The 16,309-nt window shown below is 39.6% G+C and overlaps 1 protein-coding gene across 1 annotated transcript in view; it reads right to left on the bottom strand.

The window, feature by feature from the left end:
- Window positions 1-16,309, bottom strand: part of LOC133464094 (protocadherin-15-like) — a 215,822-nt gene that overhangs the window by 78,203 nt on the left and 121,310 nt on the right. The window contains exons 20-23 of the mRNA XM_061746074.1: window positions 11,149-11,454; window positions 8,707-8,937; window positions 4,540-4,656; window positions 678-818 (exon numbers count right to left, since the gene is read on the bottom strand). Coding sequence (XP_061602058.1) covers window positions 678-818; window positions 4,540-4,656; window positions 8,707-8,937; window positions 11,149-11,454 — 795 coding nt within the window. The remainder of the gene's footprint in view (window positions 1-677; window positions 819-4,539; window positions 4,657-8,706; window positions 8,938-11,148; window positions 11,455-16,309) is intronic.

Below are 16,309 nucleotides of genomic sequence, written 5' to 3'. Positions count from 1 at the left end.
GAAAACTAACTAGATTACAGTTTAATTCTATTTTAAGTCATGCAAAGCATTTTGGACCTTTAAAAGTGAAAATAAGAGCAATTCTCAACACAAAATGTGAAGGGAAAACAAGGTATTGGGATAAAACAGCTGTATAACCTAAAGAAAACTACTCATCAGTCACTCATCAGAGTAATAGGGCATTGGCAGGATCTGAGGTTGTTTCATTTGGTCAGGTTCAGGTTCAGCAATGTTATGTACCCAAAAAATTAGGTTGGCTGACTATTTGAATAAAACAAATGTGCAGAATTTCCCATCATTTTTTTTACGCCCGTCTCTGATGATACAGGCATATTCCAGCAATGATGACAGAATTCATTAGGCTCTAAATTAAGAAAGGTAGCTCAGTGAGCATGAGACATCATTTTCCCACATGGACTGGCCACCATGGAGTCCAGACTGTAACCCCAATCAGAATCTTTTGGATTTGCTGGAGCAGATGTTTTACAGCAGTCTGACTCTCTGGATGGAAATAAATGTGCCACAACAAATGCAAGCAGTAAGCTAAGCTAAACGGGTGCCAGGAATATATTATGTGACTTTCTTTGGTCAGGAAGTTTATATGGAAAACCACAAGTTAACACCATAAGCAGATACAGCATATCACCAACATCGTTACTAAAATACCCCGCACTTACCTTAAAGGTGACACTGGGCTCTTCATTAAGGTTGACCTTCGTGATGACTCTTCCAGTTTTCTCTTCCACATCAAAGATGCTTCCACTGTATGGTGACCTTTCCAGGTCCACTGTGTAGCGCACAAAACTTGCTGGAGTACTCTGCAGAAGGAACAAAGGAGAGCATGAGGCACATTAGTCTAAGAAGAATCCACTGATACGGACACCATCTTTAACATATTTAAATTTAAAAAAGCAGAACATGGAGAGAGTTTCGATATAATTGTGTTCACATGCAGACCTTTAGAAATGAAAATTGAAAAAAAAATGCACCCATCATCATGCTCCTATTCTGTTAAGGCAAGTGTTACTCCATAATTAGTCATTAGTCCTCATCAGGTTTTCAAAAAAGAAATCAACTCTGATTCTATCAAACTCATCCTTTTCATTTCAAGTTTTAAAACTTGGCCATCAGTTTCATCCTGTTAGTCCAGAGTAACACACTCACACTCATTAGCAACATTATATATAGACTGATAAAACCCTTCGGTGAAACTCAACCATGGGTCCTGATTACTAATCATCAATACGTCATTTTCCAGATTAATCTTTCTGCACTCAAGATTTTTTTTACAAGCTCTATGAGGTTTTGCTCCTTTGCATGTGATTTTCCTCCCCTGGGACAGGGTCAAAGACCTGAGGCTAGATGGACGTAAATCCTGTATTAGTGGATCCTCTGGGAGCTTTGCTAATTCACTAAGATGATTAAAAAAAAAAGAACCTAAGAGCTCTTTAAATGATTTTGTAACATATCATTGAAAATATGTCAGGCCGAGACAATCATAATAATCATGAGGATATTCATAAAAATCATATTTCACTATTATTATAAAATAATAAACACATAATAACAATTATAAAATATATACACAATAAAACTCCTACTGCACATGCCCTCTTAAACTGCGTTTACTCTGTAATTTACCATGTTCCCTGTGGCCTGATTGTTTTCCTTCAGTTGTTGCTTTGAATAAACACGCTTGCTGAATGAAATGTAAAGTAAGGTACAGGAAACAGTCTGTGCAAGAAGTAAAAAGCAACTCTAGAATAAATTTAATTTAGATATGTCTCAGAATCAACAGCAAAGCTAGTGCTAACTGTTTGGAAAAGAATAAAGTCGGATAGTTTTGTAAATGGATTAATGACTTTAATTTAAGAAAAAAAAAGATGGACGTGGATAATGGAATCACTGCAGATTTATAGCGAGGGTCATCTGGGGATCAGGGGATCTACCTTCAGTTCCAGAAATCTTTGTGAACCCCATGTTGCTCCTGACATCCTCTCTAGAGATTGTATGTGTGTAGGTGAATGAAAAACACATTAAAAGTACTTTGTAGAATTAAAAGGCTGTTTCTCTTCCGGGTAATTTTATATTCAGAGTCATATAAAAAATGATAACAGGCCAGTTCAGGTGTTTGTAGGTTTTCTTGTACTTTCTTGACATGTTTGTGTTCCTTTTCCTTCCCCCATATGAGTGGGGACGGTGTCAGGCTGAATGCACAGAGTTCAGTGGTGGCGGTGGACAGTTTGGGGTCCAGTGGGTGGTGTAAATCAAAGAACAGATACTGGTCTGTATGTAGGTGTCCACTCATCAGAACGCTACACTGTCAGCTTGAGACCATCTCCACCATAAAAGAGGAAAAAGAGAAGCAACACACACACATCGAGAAGGCAGTTCCTGAGGTCAGATATGAAATCTACAAGGGATGAAAAAAAAAGCCAGGATCAACCAGAAAGCAAAATAACAAGCGAAAGCCATTCTTATTTTACAGTATCTGAGACACCTAGAGGGGTCATCTCCAAACACAGCTTTCTTTTGCATTTGAAATCAGACAGCATCCTCAGACAAAAATCAGTTTATCCTACAAAACACCCAAACAAAACCAGAGTGGTGTTGTATCCGCGGTCCATTGCATCGGAGAGTGCATAGGCTTAATTTAGGGAAAAACTAAACAACTCTGCAAACGCTGACACAACACAAGAGAGCCAGCTCCCTGTTTGTGACAACCCTTCACACCTCGATTCATATGATCACTAAACCTCACATGTTGACAAGGTAAACAATGTATGATTGGCAAAAAAACCCCATGTAACCAGGACAGGCACAGGTGGGTCAGGTGATTCACATGAATGACTGGCCCAAAAACAGTTTCTAAGCTTTAAAATCCTCAGCTGTCAGTCAAAACTAAAACAATAAAGTAGTTTGGACAGACGTGGAAGAATTATAAAGAGAAAGTCCTGCCGCCTTCCATTCATGAATTTAGGGATGACTATGATCAGGATTAGCTAAAACAAACAAGAACAGAAAAGACAAAATGAAATAAGTGTCAGATTGTGATTCAGGCATGTCCATATATCAAAGATATCAACAGTCTCCCCAAGCATTTCTCAAGATCAATGCTCAGAAGTCAAACAGCTTTTTAAGAAAGCTGTACTGTCAAAAAGATACTCATGTCAGGACAGTTAAAGACTGGGTTAGCTCGGAAATGTAATATCTCTTTAAGTCAAAACATTTTTCATTTTCACCCCGATCTCTTTCACTTTGGCACTGTGGTACCGGAAACAGAACTGTGTTTTCTACTTTGGCCTTTGGCACTGTTGTATGTTTTCTTCAGTAAAGAAAAGTCCTGTACACGATGCAAAATGATGATAACATGTGTAAGTTCAAAAGAACTATTTCAGAGTTGCAACAATGGTGCGATGCTGGCACAAGAAGGAGGGGGTGTCTCCCACTGAGAGAGAGAGTGAGATGTGCCGCAGTTACCGTGACATTCTGGAGTTTTTCTACCACCCACAGCGAGAACTGACAGGCATCCATATCCCTCAGTATTCATGCCCAACAGAAAGGATAAAAGCTTATTCAGCCAAGCGTCCTGAGACACCACCAGCAGGAGGGCCACTAATAAACAAAGACTTTAATGAAACACAGAATCAGAGCTAAGGCTATTTGGACATGGCCAGGGTGTTCATATTCTGCTCAGGATTCCTCAAACGATATTAATATTTGGGTGAGTTGCACAAAAAACATTTGGAAACTCAATGACATATTTTTAGTTTTATCACCAAAATATTGAAATCTACAAGCGTGGAGCTGCAGGCTGCGTTTGGATTCAGCCCTCTCCCCCTCTCCCTCTCACTCACACTAACACACACCCTTGCCTCCTTCCCATTTATCAAATATACACACACTGGATAAGGCTGATGTCTCCTCTGCATCCTTGGGTTGCAGTGTCAACAAATAGATGTAGCAACGTTTTTACTTTTGTTTTAGATCCTTTAACCAAATATTAGCATTCCATCAGAAAATATCTATGCAGCTTCCTGTCTCAATGGCTGTTCACCAACTGTTTTCTGCATCCTTCCATTTTGTTCTTTAGTTTTCAAATCGAAAAAAGAAATGGGAAAAAAATAAGGTCCCCACAACCACAAGCTACTCAGATGTAGTGACGTACATAAAAAGGACTGTGAGGAAATACGATTACGTTTGAGACGACTGCTAGATGACGCATGCAGGACGAGATGCAAAACAAGATCACCTTGTAGTTAAAAACATACTAAAATAAGATGCACACAGTGCTGGGGCTCTGATGAAAACATCTTTAAAAATGTCAAATGCTGCAGCTGAAAATTGTACATTTTCTAAAAGCATCCATCCACCCTCTATACCCGGTTAATGCTCTGCAGGGTCACAGGGGTTCTAAAAGCCTTCTGAAGGCAAGAATCATCAGGCAAAGCTTCTCCACATTTCGGCCACATGTGCTGGTTACACCACAGGTACTACGTATCAGTATGAAGGGTGACTTATTTATGAGTTCATACTTACTGGTGGGTCTCGGTCCTCAGCTAAAACAGTGGTGATGACTGTTCCTTTCTCTGCATTGGGTGCCACCAAACCCTTATACAGGTCTTGATTGAAGATAGGGGAGAAGTCATTCATGTCCTGAAAAGTCAAACAGAAAAACACTGGTGATGTTTCTATTAGTGCTTTAACTTCTGACCCCAAAGAATACGCTGAGGACAAAGTAAACCTTACAATCCCACCAACATGTTTTATTTGCTCTCCAGTAATGAAAGGACTGGCAGGCATAATGATAGCAGATTGTATTTTTCCAGTTGCAGCTTTAAATTTCTACCAAGCTGAGCTACTTTGGTGATTCAACAAAGCAGTCAGATTCTGCTGAGCACTTAAGAAATGTGAGCTAACTGTCATCATACAAAGACACACACATACAGTGCACTATAATCCCAATATAGTTGAAAACAAAACACGCCAGTATAAAATTGTGCCTGGAGGAAATTTGAATATTTCATTGTAGAAACCAAACCAATACTTTTTTTCCTGTCTCTTGTCCTCTGGCTCAGGTCAGTGCTTCAGACATTACTTAGTTTTTAATATTGCTTTTTTATCAAATATATATTTTTTAAATATCAGTTTAACTCTAAGCCTGTGGTAACTGTAAACTTTAGTATTACCTGATTTGATGGAATAAATGGTGCACCATTGACTTAAATAAACGACCCGCTTGCTCTGTAGTTTTTGGGGTTAGGTAGCGGTAGCGGTAGCTTAGCTCAGACTGCGATCAGATCTCAAGATTTAGGTCGATTGCTGTTGTTGTTTTGGTTGGCTCCGTGCCGGTTTCGTGTTTTGTTTGTGGTTTTTTGTTGCAAATTTCCAGTGCGTGTGTTTCCATGTGTTCCTGCTTCCTGGATTGGCAGTGGATGTCGTCACCCCCCCCCCAAAAAAAAAAAAAAAAAAAAAAAAATCACTGGGTTTGTATGTGTATATTTATGTATGTGTACGCATATGTATGCGTATATATATGTATATATATTAAATATAGTAATAATGCACATGTGTATGCTTTTGGTTTCTACCGTCATGGTATCAATCATTAATATGTGTGCAGACAAGGGAAAAAAAAATAAAAAATAAAAAAATAAATAAATAAAAAATAAATAAATAAATAAAATAAACGGCCCACACGATGACTGAGAATTTGAACCTTTTAACTGCAAGATGTACCAGTGACAAACGCCTTTGTGGAGTGTTATTACCTTTGCAAGGTTATCCCTTGCTTTAGCAGCTTTTCGGATAATTAAAAAAAAATGTTTTAATACCGTATGCAACTTGTTGCAGATTGAATAAACTTCTGAACAAAACTGACTCATGTGGAAGATGCAGGCACACACGTTTCTGGCGCATAGAAGATTTTAGGGTTAGATAATCTGGATAAATTGAGGGGGTGGGGGGGTCGGCTCAGTGAGTGGAGCATTGCAACAGCTAGGAAAGACAATAATCTGAGTGAAAGAAAAAAGACGTTTGTTCACCTATAAACATGCCCAATTTAAAAAAAGAAATGGGTATGTTTTCTAAAATGTATTCAAACCTGAAATCAGATATATAATATTCATGTCTATTATTAGATGACCATAAGTATAAACTTTCACAATGGTCTAAAACAGCAAGAAGTGAAGCTGTTTTGATTGAGAACAAAATATGTGGCAAATAATGTTTAACCTTGGGGCAACAGAGCTATGTTAAAATAAACTGTTATTTTGACCCTTTGACAAGACTAAAAAATGTCATTCCACCTGGGTGACTGCATGAATAGGATTCTAATAACCCTACGTTTAATAATAGACCCGGGGCTGTGTTCAATCCCCAGTGTTTCTCAAAGTATATTGATTTTAGTCAGACACACTGAGCAATTCCTTTGTGTTTGGAAAATGTAAACACATCTACCATTTGATGGCATTAAAACAACTGTTGAGGCAGATGCTAAGAAAGGTTGAATATGTACAAGAATGTACAAGTGACACAGTTGTGGAATATTCTCCAGTCATCAGATTAAGTGGTGCCAGGAGAAGGTGTCAGAGTTGGGGATAAATTCACCCAAGCCCTTACGTGGCACTGCATGAAAAGCCGTAATGACACATCGATCAGTGCAGCCACAAGGGCTTAGGAGGACCAAGAAAAGGCATGGTCATTCCACGCAGTCCTCTGCTGCAACCGTTAATATTAACTGAATTTTAAATACATAAAGATTTTTTTTTTTTTTTTATATATCAAAGAAAGGTCATCTAAGCTGTTATCTGAAAAAGTACAGTGATAGTCTGGGATGTATCGGTGCTCAAAGCATGGGTGACTTTACGTGTGAAGAGACCATTGACAGAGAATGAAAATGATCTGATTTTAGATTGAAAAGGCAGATTTCATTAAATGAACAAAGCGTTAGCCACAAATATTTTACAGCCTAAATGAGATGGCTGACAGCATAGCTCAGCATTTAATATTACATGAAAAATACATTTTAATGCTTGCCCTTGCTTTGAACTACAAAAAGACAGTGATGCTGAATTCAATAAGTCTGTGGAATTATGTGGTATTTTATCCCCCTACATTAAAAAAAATCTCAAGGCACTCAAACCTTTGAGCTAGTATTCAGAACTACTGAGAGAAATTTATCACCCTGCCCCAGTTTTTAACCACCTTCTCCCAGAAGATGACACACACAAAAATTTGACAACATTGTTGGTTTGCAAAAACATGAAATCTTGTGAACTGTACAATCCTTACATGTGAAAATTAAGACCCACTCAGCCATCACATATCTCACAGGAATAACTATAATACCCTATAAAATAAATGCGGGAGCTTGATCCTCCTTTCTCGTGAGCTTTCTCTTTATCTTCCACTGTTTTGGCTGAGCCCTGGGCAACAGTGTGTGTTATATAAACTCAGTGGTGAGGGCAGCCCCACCTTGATCTATACACAGATTTAATGTTTCCAAGCAGAAAATGTATGATCCAGCTTTTGCTTTGAACAACAAAGACCAACCCTTGTGCTACAAGTGTTCATGAGGGAACTGTGACAAGACACATGCACAGGCATGCTTTTGTTTTGCTTAAAATATGCACTTGCTTCATGTGCGTACACAATATTTTATCTCCAACCATGCAGATGCATACACATACCCACAGACAAACATTTCCGAAGCGAAGAGAAGAGAAAGTTTGAAAGACTCATTCGGAACAGCAAGACAAGCACAACATTCAATTCATCACACCAAGGTGTATAATAAAAGAGAGAACAACAAAACAATAGAGGGGGGAAAAATCAAATAAAAATGACTTCAAATAATTGAGTTGAGGCGTTGTATGAGATAGGAAGTGAAATCACTGGAATAAACCAGCTCTATCCACCTAGAAGCTAGTGTGAATCTATAATGTTCATTCCAAGTCATTTCAAATGGCAGTAACCAGTTTGACATCAGTGGCTGAGCAGTTCCTTATCCCATCATACACTTCTCAGGGGTGACAGCACAAAGAATGACAACAAAGCTTGTCCTTATCAGAGAACAAACCCACTCTTGGGGTTGCAAGATCTGCTTGAGTGAGGCACTTCCGCCTTTTCCATGCAACCCTGACAGCTCAATTCTGCAGAATGGAGAGTGAACTGAATTCATTAACAGAGATAAACGTGCGCACATTTGGAGGAATTAATTACAGTCAAAAATACACGTGCATTAACTCATGCATGTGTGAAAAGTATCACAACTCAGTCCTTTTTATCAACCCCGCTGTTAATCTTTTAAAAGGCTAGAAAGAAAACAGAAGCTCCTTTAAAACCTAACGTAATTGCTGTCAAAGGTAATGAGTCATTCATGTCTGGAATAGCTCTTTGTGCAAAACAGAAACGCCAATCTGTCAATTTTGCTTTAGTTGTGATGCAGTGAGGAAAAGCAGGTCAGGAGGCTAAAATGTGCTTTAACAAATAAAAAGGACTGTTCTTTTATAATAAATTAAATATCACAATAAAGGTGACATTTCAATACTGAACTGTCTATAACTCTCGTCTGTGTTATGACCTTTGCAAACTATGCAACTGACTCACTGGGATTCCTCCTCCTCCAGCAGAACCATGAGGACAGATGAAAGTTTCTTGAGCGCTGAGTAATAATGGTAGACCGGTGAACTGGAGGGCTCTTACCGTAATGCGGATTGTCACGGTAGCCACCCCAGGGGGCATTGTCCCTCCTTGGTCGACAGCTTCCATCTGGAAAGTGTAAGATGTTCCCATGCCCATAGCTGCCAGGTCCTCAAAGTCCAAGGTCTGCAGCACAGCCAAGTCCCCCGTGACAGGGTTCAAAGAAAACAGCTGCCTCGCCGACTCAGTCTTGATGTGGTATGTGACGTTGGAGAAAAGGTCTGCGTCCACCGCCTGGAGGAGGAGGAGGCAAAGAAGAGGGGTATAAAAGTGAAGAAAAGGGCAAGCAGGTGCAGAACATACGTTGACAAGTTAGAGAAGAAAAGACACGTGTTTCTTAATTACAGACGGAGATTTAACCTAGTTTTTATGACATTAAATGCTTAATTTCTATGTTACATTTATTCCTCAGGGTGACTTCTGTCAATCAATAGTCTTTAATTAAATAAGGAAACTAAAGAAAGTTGAGTTATATTGAAATTAAGTTTGAAAGCAGATAGCATTTCCAAAGATTAATGAAAAACTTGGTTTATACAGTAGTTGGCATTTCATTAAAACGATATATATTTCTTCAGATTGACACTGACTTTAATACATTGTGCTAGAGGGGTGGTTATTCAAAATCTCAGTTATATCTACAGTATTTTGAAAAACGCCATTTCCGTGTCATGCTTTTGTAAGTAAAGACAACGAAAGCCAGAGCATTTATGAATATCTTATGAAATACATTTTGCTCATTTCCACTGGAAATTGACCCTTTGCAACACTCATCCAGTCTGAGGTTAGTAGACTCCCTTGCTATCTCTCTGGTCTTTCTTTACCATCCTTTGAGTTCACTACTTAGAAATGCTGATGTTGTTCTCTGGAAATCATTTCCTGGCCACTGACCCAGGATCTTATCTTTCCTGAGATCATCAAAGACCCAAGGATTTCCATCATCATGATGAATCAGAGCAATTCCAGTGTCATCATGTCAAGGCAAAGGTTTGGTAGGGAGAGAAAAACACCAGTCTCTATGCACGGCCACTGGGGATGACTTTAATTCACTATTACAGCTCACCTTCATGAAGACCAAGGCTTGGTGGCCTTTCATTAGGTTAAAGGAGAAACATTAAATCCACAGGACACTTATGTCAACAGCCAAGAATGTTTGAGGAAATATAAAATGTTTTTCTTCTCTTTTCTTCAGCCTGTGGGCCAGGCATCGTTATTCAACTTAACAGTATCAACAGTATAATGAGATAACCAGAGTTACAAGTAAAATGTGGAAACTTTGGGCAGTCTGTATGAAAACTTATCTTTGGCTGGCACTGTGACTCACAGCAGACACAATAAACACTTTGGATTGTACCCACATCTTAATCCTATGAAAAATACGTGGCTGTTTCTAATGATCGGAGGGATGTTAAAGAAGTCATCCAACCCTAAAGACATGCAACTTTAAAATTACATTTACAGTAAACAAACACTAGTTCACCTGAAGATGTCCTTAATCAAATATCTCTGCCAGACTAATAAATCCAACACATCTGCTGTTCCAGCTTTTGATTGCAGGTAAAAGTAAAACCAGTAAAAAGAGGGGCTGGCATCAACAAAGATGCTTGATGTTTTTTTTTCTTCTTAAAAAATAAAAATAAATAAATAACCCAAGTGTAAAAGCATGGCAAAATGCAGAGAGCTGTAACCCTGTCCAATTCTCTGCTCAACATGGTGCCAATTTGCTGCCACCTAAACTATTTATCAGTGGTTTTACTCTGTGATGTGATAGGTCAGCCAGAAAAAGCCCAGTACTAATGAGCTGAAGGGGAATATTGCCATCTATCAGAGTCTGACTTATTTTGGTCAATAAGCTGATTCTCCTTCCTTGCTTGTATTCTCAGACAAGGACAGTTGTCTAATTAAATGGTCCAGACAAGCTGCAGTATACTTGTACCATGGCTAAATTGTGCATGGAAACATACTGTCACTCAAACCTTATTCTTACTTTCTTCATCTTCAGTTATATCATTACCTGGGTTATCTCACTCACAATATGTCTGCAATCATTTGCCCCTGTGCTCTTGTTTGCTCTGCAAATACACACCAGTGCAAACATGTGGACTGATATTTAACAGCATTGATGGTAGAGTTAGATTTTCCCTGTTATAATGCTAGTATTTTAATTTTTTGAACCATTCCCTACCAAAGGTAGGTAGCCTGGATATGACTTGAGAAAAGCAGCTTTAAGTCTTACTATTTCTAAACGTGCCCAGAGACTTGCCATGTCAGGAGAAATGTGTCTTTCTACTCAGCACAAAAAGCTTCAGGTATATCTGTGAAGATGCTCTATATGGAAACATTTAGTATTTTAAATACAAAATTGCCAGCTCATGGGGTTAAAAAACGCTTTAAGCTGATTTATACAAACACCTGAATAATAACATGATTTTATAAATGAGAACTTACACTTAGCCTCAGCACCACAGTTCCCACAGGACTATTCTCAGGTACATTAACCACATAGGACTGCTGGGAGAAGACCGGGCTGTTGTCATCTATATCCTCAACCTGGACCGAGACGGTCAATGTGGTCCGTCGAGGATCCACTGCTCCATCTGAGGCCTCTATTACCAAGTCATACTGACTTCTTGACTCCCTGTCGAGTGGCACTCTTGTGTAGATGCTGCCATTAACAGTGATTCCAAACAAAGCGGGATGATTCACAATCCGGTAATCAACCTGGCCATTAGCTCCTGCGTCTGGATCTGTTGCCTGAGAAGGGAGAAAAAACAAAGACCAATGGCAAAATGCTTAATGAGGAACACACAAAATACTGAAAATCCTAGCAACATGGCCTCACATATTTTCAGTTGAATGGATCTTCTGCATGGTTTCAGTTTGGTTACTTAATCTGAGCCATTCGCAGCTTTTGGTATTTTAATTAGTCACAGTTTAATGCTGCCAGACTCCCAGAGCAAGCACAGCAACATCACAGATCACAAATAATTGCACCAGCACATTCATACTTTTTTGAAAATACGTAGCAACATAAACAAAACAGAGATGGTGTGATGTGTAACCCAGATAATCATGTTGAAGTATGAAATTTGGCTAATGTTTTGTTAAATGAAACATGAATAAAAGGGCATCAATTTTGCTTCACGCTTGAATCTGTAGCGAGTTTACAATGTGAGTAAAACACAGAGAATAGGTTCACATTCATCAATAATAGGGGATAGTAGTCTAGTGGCTACAGAGGTGGGCTTGGGGCTGGAGGACCTGGGTTCAAGCCCCAGAATGGCAACAAAGATGAACCACCTTGGGCCCCTGAGCAAGGCCTTTAACCCTAATTGCTCCCATGGCGAAATGGTGTGTTTGTTCTCTCAGATGTAAGTCTCTTTCGATAAAAGCGTCTGCTAAATGACAGGAGTAGTAGTAATAGGAGAGTAATTAAACACAGACATGATGTGTGGAAAACTGCTAAGAGGTATACAAAAAGTTCTCACTGGATGAAAACAGAAGTGGTTAGTAGTTTTGTTCCATAATTTGTACATTAAAAAAAAAAACAAAAAAAAACACCACACAATTTAAGATTCAAGATTCTTAATTTGTTATTGAGGCAACTTTCCGAACAACATTAGTACAGCCCGTCCAAAGAGAACAAAGAAAAAAACAAACAAACAACATAGGACATGGGTAGACAGGTGCCTGAGGCTGCAGCCAAGGGTAGGCACCACCCTTTCATTATCTGAGAAAAAAGGATGACACCAGGAAAGAGTGGGAAAACAACATCTTCACGCCATGTAAAGGTGCAAAAAATACCTTAGCACAAAAAAGCAACATACTCCTGGCACAGCACATCTAACGTAGATTGCGTGCTGGGGGGATGGAGGTTGTCTGTGGACTCTGTTCCAGTTCTTTCAGCCATAGACCTTGATAGCGATGGAATGTTATCAGCCTGCATCGGTATACTTCTGATTCTGTTCTACAGGTGTCATAAGGGGAAAGGGGAGTGTTTTGTTAGCATAACAAACATTGGTCACCCTGCCAAGGCCGGACTCGTGGGAGCCAAATTCAGATATCAACGACTTTTTTGGGGCAGGCCGACTCCACTAATTTTATGTCTGCCTTAAAGGTTTCTCTGGTACATCTCAATGGCGACTCCAAACAGTCAAATTTGTTGTCAATTTCTGCCAAGCCGAGCTTGCAACTTCTCCAAGGTTCCCATCACACCAATGAGTTCGAAAAACCGCGGGGAGCCTGCAACTCTGTTTGAGAATCGCAGTTTGCGATTTTGTTCAAACAGCGTCTGAGTTTGAGTGTTGATAGCACGACATAATCCATCACCGGTGCCAGGCAGCCTTGAAATAGCCGGAATAGCGGCCGGTGTTTTCCGAATTTGGCGATATGCCAGGTAACCGCTAACTCCAAATAGCAGAAACCCTGGTATCAGAAATGCAATTATGTAGACATCTTCCACATCCTCGACCGACAATATGGACAGACACACGATTCTCCACTTCTGCCAGGAGTCCATCGTGTATCCATCCGCAAACGTCCTGTCGGGGCAAAAGAACTCTGCCCTGTGTTCTCGTTGAGAAAATTTGGTCAATCGGTTGAGAGACCAGCTAAACAATTCCATGATTTAAAATTTTTCAGAGGATATGCAAAGACAGGCTCCGAAATCGAACGACAATGCAACACAAGACAAAGTCTTGGGCAGGGCAGATAGAGAGGGAGGAGGACAAGAAAAGCGTCCACCTTCACCGAGAGCAGGAAGATAAATTTAACAAGATAACAAGGTTAAACTGTGCTAAAAAGAAGTAGTAAATCTGTGGAGGACAATTCTTCAGTAAATGAACTTGTGTACACTAAAATTCTGGCTTTTTGCCTCATTTCATTGATCACATAGACTAAGTGATGATAGACATTTTTCTTGATGGTGATGCCGAAGAGCAAAGTTTGCTAACAATGTTCTTCAGGAAAGACATTTCAAATAAATGACTGTCCAGAAACACATCGCAATCCAATTTAAAACCGAAAACTAACTTCCTTGTAAAGCAGTTGACAGATGTTGCAGTCTGCAACCCTTGGAACCATTTTTTTTTTTTAGATTAAGAGTGGTGTTTGTTATTTCTGAAGTCAGATCCATGCCTTAAAGAATTTAAGTGAGCCAGTGGAGGTGAAACAAAGTGCTAACTGGGCCAAAGTTTCTTTTCCTCCACTTGATCGTAAAAAAATAATACCAGGGATTTACATTTTTCTAAAATATTGTCCAACAATAGTGTTTTTTTTGTGCATTTTTTGCCGGTTGTAGTTTTGATGTTTAAAATACATTAATGCTTGACTGTGCCAAGGGAACTCAAATAGTTTTCAAGCATCCTTTAACAGTATACAAGTCAAATGTTTTTAAAGTCTCAAAGAAGAAAAAATATTTAAATAAAATATAGATGGCTGCAAGTGCAAACATTAATTGCCATTTGGATATAAAGGAATATTTCGTTACAGAACTTTTTCCAATCAAACCTGCTTTTCACATTGCTTTTGTCAAGCATGAAAGTTTCCACTCCATACCATCTTAAAGGTATTGTGACATCATTTTTAACATGCTTTTAACACTATTAAAAGTCTTGGGCAACATCCCTCAAATGTGTCTAAAAGAGTGTAACAAGAAAAACTTCACTCTAGTAATCTTTTCCTGGCTTTTTATTACAGTGTTTTTTTGCGCCGTGAAAAATGCTTCCTTTCCCCCCTTTCCTGTCAATCATTGCTCCGCTCCTCCTCCAAACCTCCTCCTCCTCCAGCCATACGCTCACAGCGGCGTCGGAGAGGGAGCGACAGGCGAAGCATGCACGGAAAAGCAGGAGGGCGAACCACAGCAAACAATCATAAAAATAAAGGCATGCAAGCAGCACTGTCCCCTTATCTTAAGTCCAGTCAGTGGCCGCGGGTCTTCTTAGCAGTTTTCCTCCGGTGATTAGAACAAAAGAGGCGTGTTAAGCCTCATTTATGGTTCCGCGTTAAATCGACGCAGAGCCTACGCCGTAGGGTTCAGCGTATGGTGCGCGTTGCCGCGTAACCCTACGCCGTAGGCTCTGCGTCGGTGTAACGCGGAACCATAAATCAGCCTTTATGGTGCGCTGGAGAGGAGAGGAGACAGGGAGCTCGGTGGAGGGGGCGGTGATTTAGCGGATCGTTACGTAACGATCCGCCACCAAACCACATGCGCCGTTTTTGCACAGTTATGCGGAAAATCCCAGAAAGCACACAATACACTGAATGTTAAAAGTTCGTTGTTTTTTGGGTGTAATTGATGTCAAGACACCCAACAAAACACAAAAAATCAAGAAAAATGTGTTTTTCATGTCACAATCCCTTTAAAGAGGGTTGCTTTAAGTCAGGAAAACACATTTCCTTTAAACCTTAGTGCCACTCTCTCCAGGCCATATATAAAAGGATGTTTTAACCAAGTGAAATCTTGCACGGTGCTGTTTGTTTATGTCAAACAGTTTCAAAGGAAGCATCTTAGTAAAAAGAAAGATGGGGTTATAATGTGAGTTCCTGAACAAACAAGTCTTCTATTAGTTTTTATATTAACATAGTGCTTGTGCTTTGTAGTCATCTCTACTGCTGGTGGTTACCAGTACGACTCCTTCCCGGCACGTGTATTCAAAGCTGACTTTACTGTATCAGATTTTACTGTTAAATACTTGAATGGGCACCAATAGTCCTAAACTTTCCTGTTTCCATCTCATTTAGTCCCTTATTTGCATCTTTAATTCTCAGTGTATCATGTGACATGTTCATGTTATGATAGAGAGTGTTTTGAAAAAGTGTCTTCATCGGACTTTTAACAAATATACACTGCCAAAAGTCTGTGAATCACATTGTTTTGAAGCCTGCATATGGAGAGCTGGCAGTTACTGATCATTTGTCAGCCCATCGGAGGGGTGATGAAACACAGAGAAATACTCTGTTGTCCAGAAAACAGTGTTGGCCAATAAAATAGTACAGACTGCAAAACTTTGTCTGAGCAGTGTTGACAAAGTCAGGTGTGTCTCACAGTGCATGTATACAGTGTAGGTTGTGGGTGTTTCCTCTCTTCTTATGTATCATTTAATTTTCTCTTTTGTTGGTGCTAACTGATGACTTGAGGCAAGAAAAAAAGGAAAAAAAAAGTCATGAAAATATGAGAATTAGCATTTTACAGTCTTAAGCTTATAGGAACTTGGGATCTAAACCATTAGATACATTGATGGCCTTCTTTATCAAATTAACCACCCATTACTACTCACCCATGGGATATGATGAGTTAATTTCCCCTGCACTTTTCCTGGATATTACAGAAATATGCTAAAACTTCACAACTGAAGCCCCTAAAAGTCAAGTTTCTTTACAAGTGTAATCCTTTGGGGCTGGGTCATTTCAAGCACAAGTTAATTATCATAATCTCTTAAAATATATCCGTCAAATATATACAGTTTTGGTGCTTGGGAGTACTTTTGGGTAGGGTGGTGTGGTGGCTTGTTGCTGGCTGGTGCATCCTTGTGTACGGGGGATTGCCACGTGGCCGTGTGCCATGGACTTGGGGGCGACTGTGTGGGAGGGTCCGGGACAGGACTCCATG

Source organism: Cololabis saira, chromosome 17, assembly GCF_033807715.1.
Source record: "Cololabis saira isolate AMF1-May2022 chromosome 17, fColSai1.1, whole genome shotgun sequence".
Lineage (NCBI taxonomy): Eukaryota > Metazoa > Chordata > Actinopteri > Beloniformes > Belonidae > Cololabis > Cololabis saira.
Note: the sequence above shows the minus strand (reverse complement) of the source record. Positions and strands in the feature narration are given on the sequence as shown.